Source organism: Hylobates moloch, unplaced genomic scaffold, assembly GCF_009828535.3.
Source record: "Hylobates moloch isolate HMO894 unplaced genomic scaffold, HMol_V3 SCAFFOLD_13, whole genome shotgun sequence".
In the NCBI taxonomy this organism is placed as follows: Eukaryota; Metazoa; Chordata; class Mammalia; order Primates; family Hylobatidae; genus Hylobates; species Hylobates moloch.
In genome coordinates, this window is record NW_026652288.1 from 86711174 (window position 1) to 86725132 (window position 13959).

The following is a 13959-nucleotide window of genomic DNA, read 5'->3' on the forward strand; positions in this document are numbered from 1 at the left end:
TCCAAATGCTTTTTTCCCCAACTGAGGAATCTGATGTGCTTAGGTGCAAGACAGCAGTTTTGCTTTTAGTCATACAACAAGAAAAACAGAGATCCATGTTGAGATGGGGATGTTGGTATGTCAACTACGCTCGCTCACTGAGAGATTCTCTGCTATATATCAGTTTCCCAGCAATGGTGATATATATTCATGCCACAGCAAAATCAAATTAATACAACGCAAAGAATTTCAATCAAATCCATGAATGCTACAAAGTTCTTGAGTACTTATTAGTCAAATCTTTACATATGCAAATAAACTTTAATTGCCTCAACATATGACTTTCTAATGGTGAAGACAATTTATAGCATGACCTTTCTTACTTTTGGTGATGGCTAATTTTATCTGTCTTCTTGACTGAGTCACAGGGTACAGATATTTGGTTAGACATTATTTCCAGCTGTGTCTGAGGGTGTTTCCAGTTGAGATGGGCATTTAACTTAGCTGACTGAGAAAAGCAGACTGCCGCCCTCCCCAGTGTGGGGGGGGCATCACTCAGTCCAGTGAGGCTCTAAACAGAACAAAAACGCCAAGGAAGCGAGAATTCTCTGCCTCCCCCTGACTGTTGAGTTGGTATATTGGTCTTCTGCTCTTGGACTGGGACTTACACCATTGGCACTCCTTCTCTGGCCCTGGAATGGAACCACACCTCCATCTTTCATGGGTCTCCAGCTTGTAGACAGCAGACTGTGGGACTTCTCAACCTCTATAATCACGTGAGTCAATTTCTCACAGTAAATCTCTCATCCATCCATCCATCCATCCATCTATCTATCTTCTTATTGGTTCTGTTCTCTGGAGAGCCCTAACTAATAGGGTATCATATGTCTCATCATATCATAAGCCATCATTTTAATATAATTTGCTACATTCAAATAGTTTTATGTATTTCAGAAAAGAAACTATAAAATTTAAAAAACAATGGTTAGCCATTTAAAATGTTGGAGTTTTCATCCAGGCATAAACACTCCATGTAAGACAGACATTCTAAATGGTCTTAAAACGGCCAGAGCAACCATACTGTGTGACACCCCCATCCCATTTCTCCCTACTAAGCAAATTACCTTTAAAGTCATGTCGTCAGAACAGGAGGCCAGGAGATTGCCAGTTGGGTCCCATTTGATAGCATTTACTTCATTCTAAAAATAATAGTAAATATTCACATTTTCATTGTATAGACTGGGTAGCTATTTGAATATTAAACATACATACTTCAAAACTATTCTGAAACATTACTTGTTAATCATGACCACTTTAATGTGGAAAAAAGGTTTCTTACCGTATGTCCTTGGAATGTTTTAATAGGTCTGTCTTGTCCTAATTTACAGACATGAATGCACATATCTGTACTACAAGAAGCAAAGGTGTTGTTGCTCTGCCAATCAACATCCAATGCTGGTGCTGCAAAGGAACAAAGGTTAGGTTTGCATTTATTCCACATGTACTAAAATCCAAGAGTTTTAGCTTTGAACCATTGCTGACTAATAAAATATACTAATAGGCACTTACACATGTTACTTTATACTTTTTAAGATATTAAGAGAAAATTAAAAGTATCTATATATAACAACATTAAAAAATTTCAATTTAGTTATTTCTAGGTGAGGCAGACCCTAAGAGAAAGTACGCTGGCCTAGTAACTGGGAGATGAAGGTCCCTCAGAGCTGGCTCTGTGGGTCTTGGGTTCTCTTTTATAAAATGATAAAATTAAATGTGATATCATGCTTTTCATTTCTAAAATCTGTGAGTGTTCAGTGGTTCTGTCACTGCATAATTAGTGGACACAAGCAGGTCGCTTAACCTCTATGATATATCCTCTTTAGATGAGGGTAACACACAGGTGTTACCCTCACACACAAGAGTGAGGATAACACACAAGCTGAGCACCCCAATCTGAAAATCCAAAATCCACAATGCTCCAAAATCTGCAACTTTTTGAATGCTAATATGATGCCACAAGTGGAAAACTCCACACATTAAATGCTTAATACAAACTTTACTTCATGCACAAAACTGGTAAAAATACTGTATAATGATACCATCTGGCTATACTATAAGGTGTATGTAAAACATAAATTAATTTCATGTTCAGACTTGGGTCCCATCCCCATATTGCCTTATGTATATGCAAATATTCCAAAATCAGAAAAATAAAAATAAAATAAAATGCAACACAATCCTGGTCCCACACACTTAGATAAGGGATACTAAACTTGTACTATCTTTATCCTTAGTACCCATGGTGAAGACCAGGTGAGGTAATGTGTGTGGAAGTACTTTGTAAATTACAAGAGTTAGACAAATGTTATGCTGAATAAGTATCATTCCCATTATCATCTACTCAACTAACAAATGGAATATGGCACACGATTAGCAAATAGTTTTCTTCTAAGCAACTTTTGTCAAATACCTCTTAAAATCTGTTCTTGTCAAACACCTCTTAAAATCAAATGCCCCTTAAAATCAATGAATTTAAAAATCTCTGAAGCCCCAAAGCAGGCTGGCATTTAATACTTTGAGTTTAGCTCTGAAATTATTGAACATCCTTTTCCCCTCCTGCAAGGTGCAAAGGATCTCCGTAATTAGCAACCCAGATTACGGTACTAACAGTGAGTAACTGGGTTAAGCAACAGAAGCGTATCAAAGACACTGCATTTAAAGCAGGGGTTGACAAACTATGGCACATGAGCCAAGAATGGCTTTTATAGTGCAATGGGGGAGGAGGGGATCAAAGGAAGACAGACAAATGTGAAATGAGATTTAAAGTTCAGTGTCCATAAATAAGAGCTTTATTGAAACCTAGACAAATGTATTAAGCTGCATATTACCTATGGCTGCTTTTTCTCTACAAGGGCAGAGCTGACTAGCGGCAACTGAGATCTTATGGCCTACGATGTCTAAAATACTTTCAAGTCCTTTAGTGAAAGTTTGTCAACCCTAATTTAAAGAAAAAACTTAAAGGAGAAAAACAGGAGGGTTAAAGTTGAGCTATGTGGCCAGGTGTGACTCAGCACTTTGGTAGTGAAGGCAGGAAAACGGCTTGAGCCCAGGTGTTTGAGACCAGCCTGGGCAAGACAGTGGGACCTCATTTCTAAAAAATAAAAAATAAAAAATCAGCCAGGTGTAGTGGTCCATGCCTATAGTCCCAGCTACTTGGAAGGCTGAGGCAGGAGGACTGCTTGAGCTGGGGAGGCCAAGGCTGCAGTGAGCCGTGATTGCACCACTGCACTCCAGCCCGGGCAACAGAGTAAGACTACTATGTCTCAAAAAAACAAAAACAAAAAGTTTAGCTATGTATACTAATTAGTAGAAATACAAAGCATTTAATAAAGGAGATTAGAGATGTCTATGGAAAGGGAAAACAAAGCCACAAACTCCCTCACTGTGTATATCCAAGTATAATAGTAACTGGCTATGTTAAAAATGAAACATAAACAGGTGCTTAAGCAGTTAAACTTATAAGTCAAGAGGTATGTCATGTGTAAGAACTTGTAACTATGGATAGGAGAAGTGAAAAGAATGGGAAAAGAAGATTTAAAGCATTTAGGACTCAGAAAGGAAATTTTAATCAGAACTATACTGAGATTTTTTTTTTTAAGATAAAGGACAACAGGAAAGAGTGAAATTGATTTCATTGCCTGGCTAAAGATAAATCAGGTAAGCCCCAAATCTAAAAGTACTAAGTACTAAAGAATAAAGAAGCTAATTGTAGTAATATAACCAGACATTAAAATAATTAGTTTTGGGTATATTTCTACAATGAAAAACTAGGTATCAGGACACCACTTGGATAGAGTAAGCTCAAAGGAAATAGATGGAAAGAAAATATTTAATGGGAACTTACTATGGAGGGTATATGAAATTTCGAATAACTATATTTAAAATATTTAATCCTCCCTCAACCTTTTAAGAAACACAGTGCCATATAAAATTATTAACATAAATTCACTTTTTATACAAAATTTCAAATCATGAGAATTCTCAACAAAGTAAACACAAGTCAAAAATCACACCTCAGAGTTGTCAGGCTGAGTAAGTTGTAGGCTGTATTTTTACTCTAGTCATGAAGCAGCACTGCTTTAGCTGGTGTTTGGTCTTCCTGCCCATAAGCCTTTTTGCTTGTGCTGTGTCCAATTCCCAACTGAGTGCTTCACTGCTAAGGGCTGCCACGGACAAACTTCACAGAACTGCCCTGCTCTGCTGCTGAGTCCTCCCTAGATGACATGCATCCAAGCTGGTGTTGCGTACGTTTTTGGGAGATCTAAAGACCTAGCACCCTTGGTTCAATGTAAGAAAAACTTTGAGGTGCAAGCTCCCCTCTGCACCAGGCTGAGACTGGGCCTTTCTTCACCAGAAATCACTTCCTTCCTTGGCTTCCTCTCTCTCCCCAGTCCTGCTTCCCATATTTCTTCACTTATTTCTCCTAAGAGGTTTTCCACAATAAGTCACTTCACTCAAATGTTTGGCACAGGGCCTGCCTTTTGGAGAAACCCAACCTAAACCAACTAGGAAACAAAAGTTACGTGCCAACTTTATCAGCATGATGTGTGAACTCTGCCTCTGTTTGTGTGTATCACCATTTCTGACAGCAATGTGGATGACTGTCCTGTTCATTTGGCAGTCAACTCTCATTCGTTCCTTACTGCACTGTGCCCTGCTAGGATGTGCAACCCAGCAGGGCTATTGTAAGTTATGTCCCAGGTTCCTGTGCCTAGTGGTTTCCTGATGGGTTCATACAATGTAAGACACTGTCAGGAGTTCAAAGTGAGGAGTCCAAAGTTAGTAGTAGTAGTAAGACAGGAATGACTGCCATCATTTCAGGCTGGGTGTCGAGCATTGCCAGACAGCCTATCCTCTACATCCCAGTCCCCACTTCAGATCCTGCCTTCTCCTCTAGAGTCTTAGACTCCTTCAGTTGGTCTCTGGGTTACCTCCTATTCCTTAGTTTTTCACTCTTCCCAACACCTCTGCAACTATTTCTTTGTATTAAATTCCCTTTCTTGGAGTGTCTGGTTTACACTTTGTTTTCCTCCATGGAACCTAATTCAGTAACTACTGTGCACTTTCATTTTAACATTAAGTATTATTACTTAAAATACAATTCTAAAAATTTTAATTTTTTGGGTAAATAATCTTTCAATTGTTGACGAGTGCAAAAAATGGGGGAGGCCTGAAAAATCTAATTAGAAGACAGTTAAAGATACACTAAAGTGTTAAGAAGGCCAAATATATGTCAGGATGTTCCAGAGGTGTTAATTTTATACAGGGCAGCCTGCAACATGTTAGAGAGGAGGCTAAAATAAACAAAAAGTAGCATTAAAACAAATACGCTAGTAGATTCATAAAAAGAAAAACAAAACCAAACTACATAACCAAATCAAGATTGTTGAGATGTAGGAAATGTTGCAACGTAAGTTGTGTGATTAATGCTTCTGTGATATGCCTGCCTCATAAAATACAGTGCTTACAGATTGATGTAATCAAAGAACACGTACCTCCTTCTTTTATATTTACTCTTAAAATGAGTCTTGATAGTACAAGTTCTTTAGAAAGAAATCTCTAACATATAAAAATTTTTTTTTATGTAACTGACTAGTGAGAGAGCTGTGTTCACTAATACCGGTCTCATTTTACACATGATAAGAGGCTATGAAAACTTAATTCTCCCAGTAACACAATTTCTTAAAATCTTGGAGCTAAAGTTAACATTTTTGTCTGCTCCACCCCTCTTCTGATTTACTTTCATTAACCCACGTGGCCTCCATAATTTTAAAAGAGAAGGAACAAACCTATGAGCGAAGAAGGATGCATTTACTACTGACTTTATTTTTTAAAAAAAGGCTTTATTGACATATAATTCACATACCGATTCACCTGTTTAAAGTATACAATTCAATGGATTTTAGTATATTATTAATTTATAAAATCTGTAGTCAAATATAAAACTTTCTAACTTAATTCTGACTTCTTCTTTGGCCCATGAGTTATTTAGAAATGTGGGTTCCTGAGTATTTGGGCTCTTCCAGAGATCTTTCTAATACTGATTTCTAATTTAATTCCATTGTTGCTATAAATGTCATTTAGGTCAAGTTATCAGATAATCTTCAAATCATTTATAGCTTTACTTCCTTCTCCCCGTCTTCTCATTCCATCAATTATTGAGAGAAGAATACTAAAGTCTTCAACAATTGGAAGCACAATAATTTCTATTTCCTTTGAAGTTCCATCAGTTTTTGCTTCATGTTTTGAAAGTGTTATTAAATGCATTATCATTTTAAAATGTTTTGTTGAATTGACTGTTTATCATTGTATTAATAACCTCCTTTTTCCCTGTAAATCTTCTCAGCTTTGAAATCTAGTTTGTCTAATATTAATGTAGCCATTTCAGCTGTCTCTTGCTGAAATGTATACTTGTACACTTGAAATGTATAAATGTACACTTGATTAGTGATAGCACGGTATTTATTTTTACATCATTTTATTTTCAGTCTATTGATATTTTTGTATTTGAAGTATATTTTACATAGGCAGTATATAGTTGAGTCTTGCTTGTTGATTCAGTCTCACAATCTCTGCCTTTTAATATTTAGGCCATTTACACTTATTTTGCTTTGTCATATCGTTACATTTAAATTTACTGTACTTCTGTTTATCTCTTCTGTTCTTTCCCCTTTTTGTATTTCTACCTCCATTTGAATTAATTGGATATTTTTTATGTTTACATTTTCTTCTCCTTTGGTGGGTTCTTACCTGTAATTCTTTTAGTGGTGGTTTTAGGATTTATAGTGCACCCCTTTAACTTGTCACCATCTGCCTTGAGGTGATAATTTTAAATGGGCTAAACAATCTTATTTTCTGCCCCTCTTCCCTCCCCTACCTTTTTACCTAAGATTCTGACTACATAGGTATTAGTCTGCCCAAAGTTGTATCACAACTCACTGATGCTCTGTCCCCACACCCTCTTTTCCAGTCTATGTTCTCTGAGTTTTTGGATAGATTCTATGCTGCCTCCAACGTCACAAATCATTTCTTCCGCAGCATCGAATCTGTGGTTTATCCTATCCAGTGCATTTTTCATCTCACATGTTGTTTTTGTCTCTAGAAGTTTAATAACATATCTTCTGTCTCTACTTAGCTTTTTGAACATATGATCTGGTTAATCGTTGAACAATGTGAGGGTTAGGAGCACGAACCCCCTGTGCAGTTGGAAATCTGCACATAGCTTTTGACTCCCCAAAATCTTACCAACTAATAGCCAGCTGTTGATTAGAAGCCTTACTGATAACATAAACAGTTGAATAAGATATACTTTGTATACTGCAGGAATCAAAAATTATGCAGAATGAAGACCAAAAAATAATATATACTGTATGATCCCAATCATACAATGTAATCTAATCTCTGGGGATGGGAGAGAGAGATCACTAAGGGGCAAGAAGAAACGTCTGAAGGTAACAGATGTATTCATTATCCTGAGTGCGGTAATAGTTTCAATGTTGTATACCTATGTCAAAATATATCAAATTGTTCAAGTAAAATACATACTGTTCATTTTATGTCAACTGTATCTCAATAAAATTGTTCTTAAAAACAAAAGTATGGTAAGAAAGAACACGATGGGTAAATTGAAGCTTATTTTTTCGTAAAAATACTTTGATACTATGTACCTCATCAGGTTGTAGTTAGGACTAAAGGGGATAGAAAGAGCACCGTCTCCAACACAGAGTTGGTACTAATCATACGGTACCTAGCAATAGTACCATAAACATACTTACTTCAACTTTACATTACTCCTAGGATGTACGAGAAATTATTATGATTAACAGCCAGAAGCCTGAGAGAATTCTGAAAACTAGAAGCAAAGGTGAAATGGAAGCACAACAGGTGAACAAAAATGTATGTGTAAATGCTTATTAGAGTGGTGAGCTTTAATCAATTGAACTGTTTAATGATGTTTGCAAACTTATTCAGATACTACAGAAAAATCATTTTGCACCTTATTTTGGCTTGTTTAGGCACACTAAACAGAGAATGAAAAAAAGCAAAATGCCTGAAGTTACAAATTTCCATTTTAAAGTTGATGCTATGCCACTGGCTCACTGTTTGTTAAAGGATATCATCAAGGATTTGGGAATAACCAGGGTTATTTTAGTCAGTCTCCAAATTGAAATTTTTTCTAGCACAACAAAATCAAAGAGACAGCTAAATCAGGTAGTACTAAAACCACCGGGTATCTTGTTCCAGTTTAACATCATTTAGTTACTGCAGTCGGGAAACTCACTGAAAAGCAGCGCAAAGGTTCTAGACCTAAACGGAGCGTGGGCACAAAAATATGGCTGGCTCTACTCAAGCTGAATGTCTGGGTGTGTGGCTGTATATCATGCAGGACAGAGCACTATTTTTGAGGTCTGATTAATCAGGTAAAAGTACCAGATTGAGTATTTCTTAAAAGAGAAATCCATCTAAGCCACCAATATTCCAACAACACTGGGAAAGTCTACTTTTTACTTCTTGTAGACAAATACTCAGGTACCTGGATCCAAAATGAGAAAATGACAACAATACCTAAACTTATATGAGTCTATACAGTATTTTCATGTATATCAGTTAGCCTTATTCCCGTAACAAATAGGTATTATTATTATTATCCCTCATTTACAGACAGTGAAAAGGAGGCTCAGAAAGGTTAAGTGACTTGCTCAGTCTTAATAATGCTTCTTAAGTGGGGTGGAACTGACATTCAAACCTAGGTTTTCTGATTCAAAAATCTATGTTCTTTCCATTAAATAATGCCACCCCTAATTGCACCAGGCTGCAAATGCTTTCTTTATGGTACATTTCACAGAAAACGTTGGATGATCCTCTGACAATTAAGAGTCTGAATGTCATGGAACATCAACTCTCGAAAGGACTAGTAACAAGACTGATACTTGATATTTCAACATTTAAAATAAATCATATGCTGTTAAAAGTTTAATTAGAAAAACAGAAGCAAGCTCCAGCTTTCACGTAAATTATAAGAAATTTACCTGAATGAAAAGGAAACTGTTGCTTGGCTTCACCAGTATGTGCATCCCAAATAATTGTAGTCTGAGATTAAAAGGAAAAGAAAAATAAACTCATGGAAAGAAGTTTAACATACATGTGTAAATTATATGCCTAACTGTATTACAGCAATATGAAATGTCAGAGTAGATTTAATTTTAAACACTTTATCCCAAATAGTACCACAAGGCTATATACTTTGGGAGAAAATGACTATTAAGCAGTTTGATTTTTCCCTGATGATGTTGCATTGGTCAACTTACTTCAAATAGCAATTACTGGTAGTCTACAAAGCGCCAGGCATTATACTAGATTTTGCTTAAAAAAACTCCACTGCAATAGTACATTTAATGTAAGATTCGTATAGATGTTTAGTATAAGAGTAAGTTCTTGGTTAACAACGTAATCAGTTCTCAATATTGAAAGATTTTGAAAGCTCCTATTTACCCAAAAAGGCAGCTTGAATTTTGGCAGTACTTAAAGAACCTAAAGTATTGTCTAGTGGCAGTGACTATTAACAGGACTCAGTCTCTCTCCTTCCCAGCCTACTTCACTTTTCTTCCTCTTTTGCCACTTTTTTTATTGCTCTCTGAATTTTATAAAGAGTGAACCAGTTTCTCTCCACTTCCCTGTTTGACACCACACTCAATTATTAGCATGTCCTTTCCTGGATTAAGATAATCTTACACCTTTATTTAGGAGGAAGAAGGTCCTATTTCCAACTCATCTATATTCACCAGCCAAGTTAGACAAAGAAGGCTAGACAGATACTGCATTTCATATTAGCTTCAATTAAGTACCAGCAGTTCGGCTAACAGACCAGCTCTAGAATTTCCCATGGATTCACTCCAGAGCCATATTCACTGTTGAGACTAACTAGACATTGTAGAAGGGAAGCAAAAAGTACAGGATGTATGACATTGTTTATGGTTCAAATTCCAGGTAAAATTATAAGTGTTCACATAGATAAAAGGATAAGGACATTTTGGTAAGTAGATTCAGGAATGAGCTGACAGACCTAAAAGTATTTCTATCATAAATTCATATGTGAATTTCCCAAATAGGAATGTTTATGTAATTGGCAGCTAAGACAAAATACTGCTTTCAATTAAACTCTGTAATACATTCGCCTTTACAGAACTTAATGAGCTTTTACCTTGTCTACTCCAGCACTTAGGATGAAATTTCCTTTCTTATTCCATTTTAATGCGAATATAGGGCCTTTATGCTGCCCTAAGGTGCTAGCAAGGTTACCTAAAATTCAAAAGAAAAATATTAACATTATTTTAAATTTTCTAACTTTAGATCAACAACAAAGTAAAAAGGAAAATGCTTCATTTACCATCTTTAGTCCATATTCTGGCAAACCCATCATAGGAACCAGTTGCTAGAAGTGTACCTTCACTCTGCCAGAGAAAAACATTTCTTTAATTATATAATCTAGATACGGTATTTAATTGTTGTTAAAGTATTTCATGTTTAAATCCTGGGTACAGAAAATCCCAGGTACAGAAGAGAATGAAGACATTCTCTGCTTCAAAACTTGCCAGTTTTGCCTACTTGTGAGTGCCACTAAAGGCCTATGAAACCCTTCCACTGTTGTGACACTAATGTTGTACGGGGGCCTTATATCCAAAATTCAACAACTGACAGTGATTGCTCTGGACCAGGATCTGTATCATCCCGCCTGATGCATGCCAAAAGTATTCTCACAGACTCACACAACTAAGAATGAAGGTAGGGTGGTGGACTGGGAAGAACATCAAATTCATAATCTTACAATGATTTATTAGAAGTAAAAAAGAAAAACTTTGAAATATGATTAGAAGGTTTTATATGGCCATTCCTCTAAATCCTTTACTGTCTAAAAGAAAGTGTGTGTGTATGATCCAAACAATATCATTGTTTCAAATGATCAGATTATTAAACACTTGAATGTTCCTTTCTATTATTAATCCCTTCCCACTATGAAATGTTCGCCAATAAAAAAGAGCAACAAGGAAAAGAGCCAGAAAAGAGCACAGGCTGACTTTATAGTTAATGAAGTAGTACAACTGCCTACTTTACCAGGAGGAAAAGTCCATATAAATTTCTCTCAACTTATATTCCCTTGCTGTGCGCCTTGCCTCGATGAATTGTGTAATAAAAGGACAGATCTAACCTACTCTATGCAAACACAAAAGTTATAGATTACAGTAAACAGACTATTGCTCGAATGAGTAAACATTACTGGAGAATGAAATCCTGCATTACTTGACATACTATTGATGGTTTTTGGTAAGGGCATTCAAAACAAGATCACCTATTTCACATCTCTCAAGCCATTTAGCAGTACAGCTAAGTGACAAACAAAAACAAATGCTGGTTCTGGGAACTGCAGACTCAGTTCTGCTAGGATGTGGCCATCCCTTAGGGCTCTATCTGAAGAAGAAGGGGAGCCATGTTGAAGTCAACAGTAAAAGCTTATTTCCACATCCCACACAATGTTAAGTTTCCTCTAAACTATCAGTCCCTAAATGTTTTAGTTCATGAACTGCTCAACTAGGAAAAGAATACTGTAAAGATGAGAAATCTCACAGGCTCTCTTGCTTTAGCCATGGAAAGAATCATTAATTGAGGATAATGTTTTCCAAGTTCACCGTGAATAACACATTTTCAAAAAGCCCACACTTTTCAAAACTATAAAATGCAGTTCAGAACTACCAAGCTCAACAAACCAATATTCATTAACCATCCTTTTCAATGCAAACTATAAATTTCATTAAATTAACATGGCCAGTGGACCAGGTAGCATAAGAAAGCTATAAGATATCTGAACTAAAATATAATAAGGGCCCATATTAAGAAAATAATTCTGTCTTGATCTTACAAGTAAATAATACTACAGTGTGTTAAACCCCTTTGGAATTTTTAGAATTGTCATATGGAGGGTAAGAGTAAATATGCTGCTGGCAATTTTGGAAGAAAATGCTAAAAATACCTAGCTATGATTTCTGAAAAAACATTTCACAGAAACTGAGAACTTTAGTAGGAATAATCATTTTAAAGATAGATCTCATTCCTTGGGAAAAGAATTGGAAGATCCTTTAGAAAGCCCACAAAGGGTTGTTAAACAGAAGAGAAAAGAACATTCATTTGCTGAGCAAAGAACGACTATCGTGATATTCTTTGCAATGCTGAAATAACCTAAGAGTTTTGGGGGAGCGGTGGGGGGTAGTGGAGCGAGGTAAGAGATGTATTTAAAACTAAAATGGTGAGAATTTATCAACAACGAAGTCAAAGATTTTTATAAGTCACAGTAGTCAAGTTGTCCTGAAAGATGTTGAATCATACACAGAATCAGAAAATTATAAGATTCCTACAGTGGGAATAAAATTTAGACGCTGTCTAGACTAATGATCCCTAAAAGGAAATTGGTAATGAAGTTCTATCAGTTCACAGAATACAGAGAAAAACAAGAACATGTTTTTTGCTACACAGAATTCTTTTATCCCCTAACTAAGGACTCGGTTGTTATAGATTTAGTATGTTGTTTGTTATTATGGTAAGAATTTTTGCCTATTATCTCAAATATTTAGGTACCATTTTCATACTTCTACTTGACATTTAAGGAAAATGAAGTACAGAGTAAAAAGTAACAATTTAACCAAGAATATGCTGCGGGATACACTGAAGAGCTCGATGTTGAACCTTGGTCTAAGGCAAGTCTGTGTCCCACAGTGGTGGAGAGGGCTGGCAGGGGACGACTCCCGGTTTGTTGTTACTAGTTAATAAAACCCCAAATACTGAACAAATAGACAAACCCTGCCATGAGTCTGAGGCTCTGAGGGTTAGGTATACTAGTAATTATATCCATCATGGATACAGTGATACTCACATTCCAATCTAGAGATGTGACATCTTTGTTGCTTGGAACATCTTGCCCTCCTTCTCGTATACAATGTCTAAGTACTAACTGTGTGGAGCCACTGGTGCTGTTCTCACTAAGATTCCATATTCTTGCTGTTGAGTCTCCAGACCTATAAAAGTATGCAATATATTTTAAATCCTCATGACATTCTCACGTATCAGAACAAGGCAACATATTTACATCGGAATATTAATAAGGCAAATAAAAACTAGAATATCATGGATTTTCATTTCAGCATTTTTCCCATTCTACATGTTGGGACCCCCAAGCATTCTCGAAATAGTAAGTTTAATTAAAAATTCTACAATTACTTCATGAAGGAATAAAAAATTTATAGAGACAAAATGGCCACAACTAAGCAACAACAGAAAACCTGAATAATGCATACGTTTATAAAATGTTCAATAAGATTTTTTTTTTTTTTTTTGAGACAGAGTCTCGCTGTCGCCCAGGCTGGAGTGCAGTGGCACGATCTCGGCTCACTGCAGGCTCCGCCCCCCAGGGTTCACGCCATTCTCCTGCCTCAGCCTCCTGAATAGCTGGGACTACCAGCTTGCCTGGCTAATTTTTTGTATTTTTAGTAGAGATGGGGTTTCACTGTGTTAGCCAGGATGGTCTCGATCTCCTGACCTCGTGATCCATCCACCTCGGCCTCCCAAAGTGCTGGGATTACAGGCATGAGCCACCGCGCCCGGCCCAATAAGATATTTTTAAAAGCCATTTTAGTATCACTTTGAGAAACATACCCTGATGCTAGGAGATCACTAACAGGGTTCCAGGCACAGATGAAAACTTCAGATTCATGGCCCCGCAACACAACAGCTTTATTAGGAGGGATTTCAACATCCCCATCCACTTCCATCATATCAGTATGATTATCTGCATCATGAAACACAAGTAAGCATTTCCAGTTAGGCAGTATTACAACATGGTGGATGGGTGAATTCTTAACTAGCAAATACCTT

At 36.5% G+C, this 13959-nt stretch overlaps 1 protein-coding gene and 1 long non-coding RNA gene across 9 annotated transcripts in view; one reads left to right on the top strand and one right to left on the bottom strand.

Annotated features, from left to right (window-relative positions):
• Nucleotides 1-13959, bottom strand: part of TBL1XR1 (TBL1X/Y related 1) — a 175272-nt gene that overhangs the window by 16002 nt on the left and 145311 nt on the right. For all 8 annotated transcript variants that reach the window (XM_032174027.2, XM_032174025.2, XM_032174023.2 and 5 more), the window contains 7 exons: nucleotides 13741-13873; nucleotides 12962-13103; nucleotides 10427-10490; nucleotides 10241-10338; nucleotides 9069-9129; nucleotides 1319-1440; nucleotides 1104-1178 (listed from right to left, as the gene is read on the bottom strand). In XM_032174027.2, the coding sequence (XP_032029918.1) occupies nucleotides 1104-1178; nucleotides 1319-1440; nucleotides 9069-9129; nucleotides 10241-10338; nucleotides 10427-10490; nucleotides 12962-13103; nucleotides 13741-13873 (695 nt within the window). The remainder of the gene's footprint in view (nucleotides 1-1103; nucleotides 1179-1318; nucleotides 1441-9068; nucleotides 9130-10240; nucleotides 10339-10426; nucleotides 10491-12961; nucleotides 13104-13740; nucleotides 13874-13959) is intronic.
• LOC131381014 (uncharacterized) lies at nucleotides 366-10881 on the top strand. The gene is made up of 4 exons (XR_009209412.1): nucleotides 366-755; nucleotides 1368-1456; nucleotides 7837-7923; nucleotides 10591-10881. It is a non-coding gene; the product is annotated as an uncharacterized LOC131381014 (long non-coding RNA).